At 33.1% G+C, this 11,836-nt stretch overlaps 1 protein-coding gene across 2 annotated transcripts in view; it reads left to right on the top strand.

Moving 5' to 3' along the window:
- The first annotated feature begins 7,793 nt into the window (after positions 1-7,793).
- LOC128192425 (uncharacterized) overlaps positions 7,794-11,836 on the top strand; it is a 22,379-nt gene continuing 18,336 nt past the window's right edge. Inside the window, exons 1-4 of one of the 2 annotated variants that reach the window (XM_052865073.1) lie at positions 7,794-7,885; positions 8,130-8,238; positions 11,043-11,105; positions 11,433-11,696. In XM_052865073.1, coding sequence (XP_052721033.1) covers positions 8,196-8,238; positions 11,043-11,105; positions 11,433-11,696 — 370 coding nt within the window. In that variant the 5' untranslated portion in view covers positions 7,794-7,885; positions 8,130-8,195. The remainder of the gene's footprint in view (positions 7,886-8,129; positions 8,239-11,042; positions 11,106-11,432; positions 11,697-11,836) is intronic. The other variant, XM_052865074.1, reaches the window with a different exon arrangement.

The following is an 11,836-nucleotide window of genomic DNA, read 5'->3' as shown; positions in this document are numbered from 1 at the left end:
AAAAGTATTTTATCTAAATATCCGTTAGAAAATGTTATGGTTTTTCTTCTTTTTTTTCTCGTGACTCTTACATATAATCGAGCTCCGTATCACCTTAGGCAAATCAAATGAGACCTGTTCCACAGTATTAAGTCATTGTCCTTGCCAAATCAACAATCAAAGTTTTATGATTAAAAAAACAAACGCCTTAAAATAATTATTGAAATGATTAAAGTTTGGATTATACAAACATCTAATACAATAAATTACTTAGAAGAAACACAAATTGTTCTGAAGTAACGGTATACGAGGGTTGTCCCAAAATAATGTAGACAGGACACATAATTTATAATCTGTTCACTGCAATTTCATTAGACTTCTGTGTTTTCTTCAATGACCCTTTGGCAAACAATGCTGAAAAGTTCAAATCTGTACTTAATTTATTTCTCGAGAAAATGAATGATTAGTAACAACAAGCTTTGTCAGGCGGCGCAATATGCGACGTCGAAAATTTCCAGTTTTACGTTGTTGCCAAACCCTCCATATCGCTTACGATAACATTTACGTTTTATTTCCGAAAATGTCTTTAAAAAAATATTATCTTTGAACATGTATCCTGCTTGCACAATCAATATATATTTCTAGTTTTATATTTTTTAAATATTTTCTAAGTACAAACGATTCCACTTATTGTCATCATACTTGTTCAAATATTTTCAATGTTGTTTAACTACTTATTTACAAAACGCATTTCTCATCGATTTTGTTAATTTCATTTACTTCCAAAGCCGCTTAGGATTTATTTCATGGTCTTAGCAAAATTATATCGGTTACTGCTGCGCCGCCTTAAACGCTGACAACGTCATTTTATTACCAGTTAACTTTTCAACTTGTCACAAAACGCGCTATAACATATTTAAAAGTTTTGTTATAGCCAAAACATTTTCTGAGTAAATAATAGAATTATTATCAAATATCAGTGTATGTTTTATTTGAATTTTTTCATTCGAAAAGTACTTTTCCTCCCAATTTTCAATTCATTATGTTGATTTTTAACTTTTTGTTTTTGACATTGCGCCGAATGTCGAATTTCTGATCTAACATGCTTTCATTTCACAATTTAATCTCAAACAATGTTCGCTTTTAAAACATTATTTGAATGCAAATTTCTTGAACCCTTTGTGGCAGAAATTTCATCTTCCTTTGTCTTCGATTAACTGAATAACGCGACTTGTCTACGCTATTTTGGGACAACCCTCGCATGTGTAAGTTAGCGGGTTATGTAAATTTTTCCTGCGATGATCGCTACCTTCATAACCCGCATGAATCCTCAAATAAAGCATTTTATTGTTTATATTAACATCTTTCTTTAACATATTAATAAACTGATTATGAAAAGTTAGTAAAATTCACTAAATTACTGTTAATGTACAAAAGTACGTTAGCTAAAAGAAACAGCCAAATCGTCTCCTGTGAGACTTTGAGTCTGGCATCGTCATGATTATTTCGTGCAGTCCGGGATTTTACTAAGGTCGCTGTAGGTTCAGACCAATCGATAAACAGGACGTGTCAATTTCAGTCCTGTCACTTTCAGCCGCTGTAGATTTCGACCAATCGATAAATAGGGCGTGTAGATTTCAGTCTGGCTGTTTCTATAGAGCTATGAATTAACTATAAGTTTCCGTACGAAATAGAGGAAATTATGCTTGGTAGATGTAAATATATGTGTATATATGTCACCCCTGCGAATGTGTTCGGAATGTTTTCTTTATCGTTGCTGAGTATGTAATAAATCCAGAGGTGCTCGAGACTTCACCGAGATTTGTTCAATTCCTGTGAAATATCGAGCGGAAGTTATAAGTGTTCGGATAATATTCTCAAATTACGTAAGTACTATAGTCGATTTTCATATCATATCCCACTTTGATTTATGTTAAAACATCAATATCTTTTATGATGTATGTCTTATTTCACCATCCAGCGGTTTTTTTTTTCATTAAACGATGTTATTCATAACAGAGTTATCGTTCGTGTTCAACCACGTATAGAGTGGTTGATAATATAAACATTGAGTTGCTTAATAAAATCATAGCCATGTTTGATGCTTGTGGTGTGCAATACCATGGTTTTTTTTTTTAAATAATGGGTGAATATTTTGCATAAAAACTTAATATATCGAGCCATTTTCAAGGAACATTCTGCATAAAATAGTACATTCTGTTTCACTGTTGATGTTATTACTAGGTCGGGCGCGGATCGAAAAATAATTCTTAGGGGGAATCTCTACTACGCATGTTAATTGTCGCAACAGCAGAAAAAAAATATTTTTGTATTGTCACATATTTTTCTAGAACACATTTTATCCACCAATTAATGAAGATAAAGTTTAAAATCATTAAGCCTCTAGAATTTATATTTGACTACAAGTACCTAGATTCTCTCAAATAGACTATAAACACGAGGCACGATTTTTACTGCGAAACTGAAAGGGTCAAATAAAACCACATGATCTAAAATTTAAATGAAAATAAAATTCGCAGGGGTGAGACATCCATTTCAGATTCCGTAGAAGGTAAACAGGTCTCTAACAGTGATACTGACCACAGTCCATTTAATCTTAAAGTCTTGGAAGATGAACGTGAAAGTCATGCATGAGGTCTATTGTTTTGGTAAAAAGCAAAACTGTCTCCCTCTGAATTTCCATAACAAAAGATTTGAGTGTGAATCAATTCTGGTTTTTCAATCCAAGAATTATACTTCAAAGGCCATCGGTACATGTACCAAGAGACTAAAACCTCCTTTTCACTTTTTCTTGTCCGCTCTTTCAAAATTTTATCCACTTTCCATACAGTATCTTACGGTGGCTGCAATAGGACATATGCTTGAGATATATTTTTTAAATTCGTGGCCACGAATTAAAAGTCGTGGCCACGAATTAAAAGTCGTTCCCACGAAATAAAAGTCGTGGCCACAAAATAAAAGTCGTGGCCACGAAATAGAAGTCGTTTTTTATAAAATTAATGAGAATTGAATGGGTTTAACAAGTACTGTGTAATATGCTACTTTAATGTATTTTATCTTTTTAGATGGTCAATATACAAGTTAACTGTTTCTATGAACCAGCGTATTATTTGTTTATTATTACAGTAAATGTTAGAACTTCAGATAGGAATAAAAAGTTTGTTGAAAAATATATTGAAAAAAATCCCTCGTTTTATCCATTGACGAATCCATATCTGATATGACCCGTAAAACAAATCAAAAATCAATTAATTTTTATCCCTGTTGACTTTATCAATTCAATATGCATCCAAGTGCTATATAAAATGTAAGATATAGACAAGACTGTAAAATGTTACAGTAACTGAAATTATGAGCACAACTGGTTCAGGTTTGTTTGGCTATTACCTACTGTTAATTCCGTGGAATTAGATAATGAAATTAAAGGTTCTGTTTTGTTACAATGTGTTGCCTCTATAGATACAATGTTTATTTTGAAGAATGATGAACTTTTTGACATATTATTCGATAAACTTCTTCAATTGTAGTTTCATTTGAAATTATTTATTACGTAGAAACTAAATTTATTTCGTGAGAAAGACTTTTATTTCGTGGCCACGACTTTTATTTCGTGGCCACGACTTTTTTTCGTGGGAACGACTTCAAATGTCGTTCCCACGTTTGGACAATGGACATATGAAGGTAGTGACATTGCAGAAAAAAATACATAACCCGCGTTAGCGAGTTATGTAAATTTGTTCTGCAATGATCACTACCTTCATAACCCGAATGAATCATCAAAGAAAGCATTTTATTGTTTATATTAACATCTTTCTTTAAGCTAATTGATAAATTGATCAGGAAAAGTAAGTAAAATTCACTAAATTACTGTTAATATACGTAAGTAAACAGCCAAATCGTCTCCTGTGAGACTTTGAGTCTGACATCGTCATGGTCATTTCGTGCAGTCCGTGATTTTTCCTAGGTCGCTATAGGTTTGGACCTATCGATAAACAGGGCGTGTCGATATCTGTCCTGTCCTTTTCTTGTCAGTTTCAGCCGCTGTAGATTTCGACCAATCGATAAATGGGGCGTGTAGATTTCAGTCTATCTGTTTCTATAGAGCTCTGAATTAACTATAAGTTTCCGTAAGAATTAGAAGGAATCATACTTGGTAGATGTAAATATATTCGCTTTAATGCAAAACTAAGTCAAATAAATAAAGGGGAAAATTTACTAGGCTAATAGGATTTATGTATCCTAACCTGAGAGAAATTCAAAGCAATTCTCCAATCCCCTTATATATATATATATATTAACGTGCATAAATGTATATTATAATTGAAATATTTTCACCGGTTTAGAATTTTCTTTCACAGTATTCAACCAAAGAATACGTTTTAGAAAATTTTGGAAAGTTAAAAAATTTAAAGTTCTCAACGGTAATCGAACTCATGACCTAGATTTTCCAATTATCAAATTAAATCTATTCATTTAACATTTTTTTTTCAAAAGAGCGGTCCCCTATACAATTCGCCTCAGTTTAAATCAGCCAGTACCGGAATTGCATGCTTCCAGATTTACTTTTTTGCGTACTGCGTCATCAAAAAGTGGTGTATAGAGCCACCTTAATTACTTCCACTGTAGTTTTTTGTTTTAGTGGAGCGGTAAAGAGGAGTTCAATTTTTTTTCAAACATCTATTTGCATACCTTTCTACCGCATTAATTAAAAAAATACTCTGTGTGGTAATCTTTATTAATATTCGTATCATTAATAACATAACAAAACAATTCATCTCGTAATTTCTTGGGTTTTTTAATTAATAATTCATAAATCCGTCCGGAATACAACTTGGACATTCTAACATGGACATTTGATTGTTACTGTCCAACTCTTTCTGGAACCTTTTCCTTATAACAGGAATAGTTTTCTCTAGTTCTTTCCACATTGCAACAGGAAGAGAAATACCCCTCCTGGTCGCAACAATCATTTCTTGTGTCTTCGAAATCATACCCCTGTTCCACGGTGACGTGAACATTATGAACAAGGTGTGCTTTTTAGACGGAGGCTCTATGAGCCTCCTCTATTGCTACCGGTCAGCTCACAAGTGACGTCGATAGAAGATTTGACGGACACCACCTAGCGGCAAAAATTGCAATATTCGTTTGGGATTCATATTTCAATATTATTGTTGAAATAAATATCTTATTTGCAATAACAATAAATAGAACTATACATATTGCAATAAATAAACATAATTTCTCTCGAAACTTTTAGTCCATATGTCAAATTCCAAGTAAGTATGAATATGCATGAGTTTAAGAATAGCAATGGTGTGTAATCGTTTAGTGGCTATTTATACTTTTTATACAGTTTCCTGTTCGTGACGTCAAATAATATGAGGATTCCTCAAGAACCATCTTGTGTTGACCGAAATATTGAATAATTATGAGATTCAATGCATAAACACGGCGTGGTTCTTAGTCTGTATCGTGTATTACTTGCACATTATCAATTAATCTCCTGCGGAGATATATCTTTCTATGTATAGCTACACTCCCGCCCCTGGCATCGATCCAATAAAATGATTATTCAACAAGTTGAACCACTGCTATGTGAACTTGAGCATTCCCCCAATTAAGTACAGACAACTGTGATCGTAGCATGGCATATTTTAGTTTAGTTTTACTTGGCCTGCATACTAAACCTACTATAAGGATAGTGAAACAAATAAATTAAACATCCAGATTACACCCTTTAACGTAACCCCCCCCCCTTCCCATATGTGCATGTGCATAGGTTAAGTACCCAGGCCTAGTGCTGTGAAGCTTAATTAATCCTTCATTGCATGGCCAGCGCTGTCGATTTCAAAGTAAATTGGGAAGTCAGTGAGTTTTTGCAAGCTGATAAGAGAATTTTGCCTGAAAAAATGTAAAAACATTTGACAGAATGTACATATTTTCTATCAAAAGTGAAGTACGGGGTATTACAAGATCTACCGCGGTATATTATTTTAAATTTAGCTTTAAAGACATATTACAGCAAATTCTCTTCATCTTGGATATTTCCCTATTTAAACATAGTTAGACAAAAGAATAGAAGTCGTCCATATACTGAAAGATTAAATCTTTTTACAGCAAAAAAAAATCTCGCAATTGCGTGTTAAATATTTTTCCGAAATTCTAAATTTATATCTCTAAAATTTTGCTTACACCACTAGTAAATTCGGTATAAATTCGTAATATTTTCATCCCTAGCAGAAAGTAACGATGAAATGTTTATAGTTGATGCGCTAAGCTGTTGATCAAAAGGCTGAGCTAGCAATATTTACTTTTTGGACCGCCTGAAATGATTAAATCAACGGTAATTTTTAGCAAAATTGTGCAAAATGAGCTGTAGCGTCTCTTATATATAAATATTTCATCTTCATAACTGTTTTGAAACGCTTAGAAATATATTAGATCACTCTCTACAATCGAATCGTACATTCTGCAAAAGAAAAAGAACAACAACTATGCGAGATTGAGATCATGCATGTATTACCTACATGTAACATTAGGGGTTTTTAAGCATGAACAATTTTTTTTTCATATGAAAAAAATTCACTGTTCAAAAGTTTTTATTGATTATATATCATAGATTTTAGTATATATTGTGAATCATTAGGTATAGTACTAACTAACAAAATATTTTTTTGTTTGTAATTTGCTTTTGTTTATTCCATAAAAGAGCGTGAATATGTTAGCAAAGTAGTTTCTATCCTGTAGTATATAGTATTACAAACTCTTAATTGATACTCTAAACCTTCTATACCTTAAAACTTGAAGAAGAAAAAAAACATTGTTATTTTTGGGAGTTGATTTTTATCAACTCTCCTATAAGTATGCAGTTACTCTGGCAAACCGAAAGTGAAACTGTGTTTGGACCTAACCACATATCATCGCTGCAGACAAGACCTTGTTCTCGAAAATAATCGATAAATTCGATGTAATGCATTCTGAAGCTTTAAATATTATTATAATTAAATATTGCTTGGATCCATATAATTTTCCAGAAATATTTACATTATACTGATACATAGTTTGATGGAATTTATTCTGTCTTAAGATATAACGCGACATGATTCATATGATGTTTTCCTAGAATTCTTAAAATTGTCGGAAAAGCCCGAAAATTCATATTATGAAAATATGCGTTATTCAGTTACGAATAAGAAACTACTTGACATGCGAAATTATACATATCGTTGATTTCAAGATAAATATCAATCGATGAAATCAACTCCCGTCGGTACTGTCCTTTCTGATATATTTCATTTCATCAAATAAAATATACAAAAGTAGTCATGTTGTTTATTTTATTTGATAAAATGAAATATATCAGAAAGGACAGATATGTTTAATATTCTTGAACAGTCTATGTGTGTTTACCAAAATTGTGTCCGAACAAAGAATCTAAATTTTGATTGGCTGAAATAGATCAGGGAAGCCCAGGTCTCTGATTGAGATAGCGTACCCTACCTTGGTCATTCTAATCGGAGACCTGCAACAATAAACGTCATCTTTTAATTGTCTAAAGGCTTTCATGTTCTAATTTCAGAGCAATAGTCCCAAACCTTTTGGACTGGACATTGCTAAACGGGTCCTCCCACTGCAAGCGAGCAAAACATTCCCCATATAACGTCATAGTCATAAACGCGACACGACAGTACTTTAATACTTGGAATTATAAGATTACTCCCCCGCAATGATGCCTCTCTCTCTCAGTACTTTCAGTACTTTGATTTTTAAAGGGGGGGGGGGGGGGACTAACGGAAAAGACCTGCGTGATGCGACAGTGCGCACACACAACTTCCGCCCAAGAAAAATGGCTTAAAGGGTTGATTGGAAAATCCAATTTGATATTGTAAGTTGAATTTTGATATAAGCTACATGTTACCTTTTTATCATATGACTTTGAGGACTAATGTTTATATCGAATGTTGAAATGTAATAACCACAATAAATTTCGATCTTAATTTAATAGAAATGTGTATTAAAGCTAACATTTCGATCAAAACGAAAGTAGAAAGAATCTTCTCTGCAAGCTTCTTTTTGTGTATAAAACGCAGCTATTTTATAGTGATTTTTTGTTTTTTTAATTCTTTCAGTGCCATGAATCCAAGTTGTTTCAATCTTCTATGATTTTAAAGATATAAATTTTGATTCCATACAAAATGGATAAAGGCCAAGGAGACTATGTTGAGAAACTCGAAAAAGGTAAAGTTTATGCTTGCGTTGCTAAATCTGTAATCAAGTCTGATACTATGCCATTTTTTATTCTAGAGATATCTATATAAGAACTGTTTTCACGTACAAGATTGACAGTAGACAGTTAATGTATTTAACAAATTACAAGTTGTCACCAAAGTAGAATCCGTTGCTCATGCAGATATAAGGTGTCATATTTCCTGTCCTCAAACTCATCAGACTTTTAATTTGTAAACAAATTAAGTGTCTTGTTAACTCCAGTCTGACTTAAATCATTATTTGAATGACTTCATTGGCTTCATAATTTGTATGAGTATAAACTTGGTTGGACATTTTACGTGTTAATGAACCGTGGGGCAGTTTATTAGATATTGTTAACTGTTCAGACCCACCATGAACCCCACAAATAACAATATATTTAACAAAATTACAAGTAAATACAACACAAATTGTTGCATACAACTAACAAGTGGTGTAGGTTTTAATAAACTTAGCCACTCAAGAATGGGGAGAATTGTTACATGTAGTTATACAGAAAAAATTTTCAATTTCCATATAAATTTCTGGCATCAGGAGCCAGCTTGACTGATATACTTCTTCAAAGGTTACAGGTCAATCTGGTATACTTATTCAAAGGTTACAGGTCAATAGGTTCCAGGTTACAATCCAACACATTTATTTTATCCTGGTTTACTTTGAACATTTATATCAAGTAAAGGTTACATATACGGTAATTTCATTTCAGCCAAATCTTTTGATCACCCAAAAGTGGATCAAAAGAGTGGGTTTGTAATATCTATAGGAAGGAAATTTAATCCATTTTTTCTGAGTGGGTTTCTTGATACTGCGGGAGTATGACTGCCAATAATTGCATTTCTTGCAAGTTGTTTGAGTGTAGACTAAACTTATTTGGTCAGAAATACCGTGTTCTTAATTTATTTTCCAAGCATTAGAATATTTTACATCTTTTGCAGTGAATTGTTACATAGTTTTAAAATTTCGCTATACTTGTAGACATAATTGTTAAAAGAAATTTCATTTCTGGTAAAACCTTGCATTTTATTCATCAATAAGGACAAATGATAGTCAACTTAAAAAAGACATGAACATGTATATCGCTATGATAATTGTTACAAATTTGATATACTGATATAACAAATTATGTATATAATGAAGTAAATCTCCCGGTCCTTAGGACTTTGCTATAACCTACTTTTACTGTAATTGTTTTGTTGGGATGAGGGGTTATTGGATTTTTTCGGATAAGTCAGATGAAGTCAAGATAGTGAAGCTACTTTGGGCCAGAGTTACACATACCGTATTTTTCGGGCATATGCCGATGTGGGGCATAGGCCGAATTGCTAATTTTTAGACAAAATTCAAGAAAAATCCTTAGACTAGCCTAATTGGGGGATAAGCCGATTTTCAATCGATGATTACTATAGTGAAAGTATGACCGTTGATTAAGAAAGTCACCGTATTAAGTATATACTTTCAGAATATCGATGTAGAAAGTCAAAAGAGTAATTAAAGTTATTAAATTTGCTTAACATATATATTTCAAGCAATTTTAAAAATTAATCTGTGTTTTGTAGCTGTTTGGTCTCTTCCGTATTCGTCGGTGTATCGTTGTGTATCGTAATTTTACATAATGTAAATTTAATTGCAACACCAACCTCCGTGGTTCTGTCTGGTAGAACTAAGTATAATATTTTACCAAACCTTTTATATTTTATTAATACCTTATTGCTAAATCTCATTTAATCAAGTTATACTTTGAAAGCTACTTGTAAATACGGGGTATGGCGTCCATTAGCTCAACACGTGGTTTCATATCCAAATAGAGTTATCCCCCGTAATCCCTATGAATGAGAAAACGAAATACCAAACATAAAATATTTAATTTGTGTTCTTTCCATTAATTAATTAAATAGTGACTTGCCGTTATGCAGAGAAGTTGTAATGTTAAAAACACAGTTAATGCAATGAAGTGTAACGGTGTACACTACGTGCCCCCAGGCTGTGTTTTAGTCATGGGTTTCACACCTTTGTATATACACACGACACCAGAATACCGTTATTTCATCCAACAGAAAATTAATTGTAAAAACACATAGCATTTGATTTATTCTACACCCAAGACCAGTGATTCCTACGAACGCAGACATGAAGAATTCACCAAAATCCCGTCATATTACATTCTACCCGGTTTCGTTTTCTTTTTTACGACGCAATAATAGTTTCCAGTGTTCATACACGAACGTGGGAAAAAAATTCTTTTGATTGGGATTGTAAAGAAATATCTTGTACAGTACTGTACATTTTATTACTCACGATGTCATTACAAAAATTATCAACGGGACAACTATCGAACAATAGTTCAAACGGATGAAAAAATCCCAACCCTCATAATAAATTGCTACAACAGTACAACAGATAAAAACAGTGGATTTTATATTTTACTGTTAAATTTTTTTAACTTTGAGTCTAAGAATAGCCGATCCCGGGGGATAGGCCGGGGCTCGCTCATCGGAGGAAAAAAATACCGGCCTATGCCCCGAAAAATACGGTAATTGCTTAGGTGAGCATTGTGGCCCATGGACCTGTCATTTAACTTTTATGAGTTGTTACTGCATTGTTTAGTCTTGGAACAGTTAATAGGTAAAAATCGTCCTTGTGTTTGTCTTATCCCATAGGCAACCATCTCCACCAAGAAAGTGATCAGTATTTATCAGCAGATATCTCAGATATAGTAGCTTCAAAATAGGTTGGCAAAAATCGTAACAGAATGCATTTACTATTCTTACTTATAGAAAATGATGCAGACAACAGAGCATCTAAACGCCAGAAAATGGACATAGTACTGGAAGATCCTAGTAAGGCCTAAAATAATTCATCCAGCTGTTGCATTTCATTTGACTTCATTAGTCATTTCATCTGTACCATTTAGATAAAAGAGTTTCTTAAGAGTCATTTAAAAGTTATGATATATTTGTTTAAAGGTTATTTACCCATCATTATATTTCCCTCGGTCTCCAAGCAACACACCAATAATTGTGTAGCTGGCTCAAACAAAATGTAGCAAAGCATGTACTGCAGTCTGCTATAGAGTTAGTTTTCAGGTAATGTTCAGTAGCATATAAGATAAAGAATATATTTTTTTTAATAAATTTATTACCAAAAATATTTTTATACCAATACAGAAAGACCAGTTGAAGCTGTGCAAAAAGGCTTTTCATTTTTGCGAGAGCACATGCTTACAGACCAAAGTTTATTGGGCTACCTGTCTGAATGCTCTGCTCTTCCTGATGAAATCAAACAAGGAATGAGAGAAGGACAGGATTTTGTCAGCAGTGGACGAGCTATCAAGGCGATTCTCCGACATGGACCTGAAGAGTGTAGGAAGCTCATTGATTTCATCAGAGGTTCACAGCTGCATGCAGATTTCAAAGAACACCTGTCAAAAGGTAAATTTATATTACGGGGTTTTTTTTGGCCAAAGGCAAAGTAGGTCAATGTGAAATTAAATTTACTGTGAAGTCTGAATATGTCCATCTTATTTTCAACTTGAGAGAAATATCTGCTTAAGTACCGGTTATTGATGTAC

This window comes from Crassostrea angulata, chromosome 7, assembly GCF_025612915.1.
Source record: "Crassostrea angulata isolate pt1a10 chromosome 7, ASM2561291v2, whole genome shotgun sequence".
Taxonomy (NCBI): Eukaryota; Metazoa; Mollusca; class Bivalvia; order Ostreida; family Ostreidae; genus Magallana; species Magallana angulata.
This window is presented reverse-complemented; position numbering and strand designations above follow the sequence as displayed.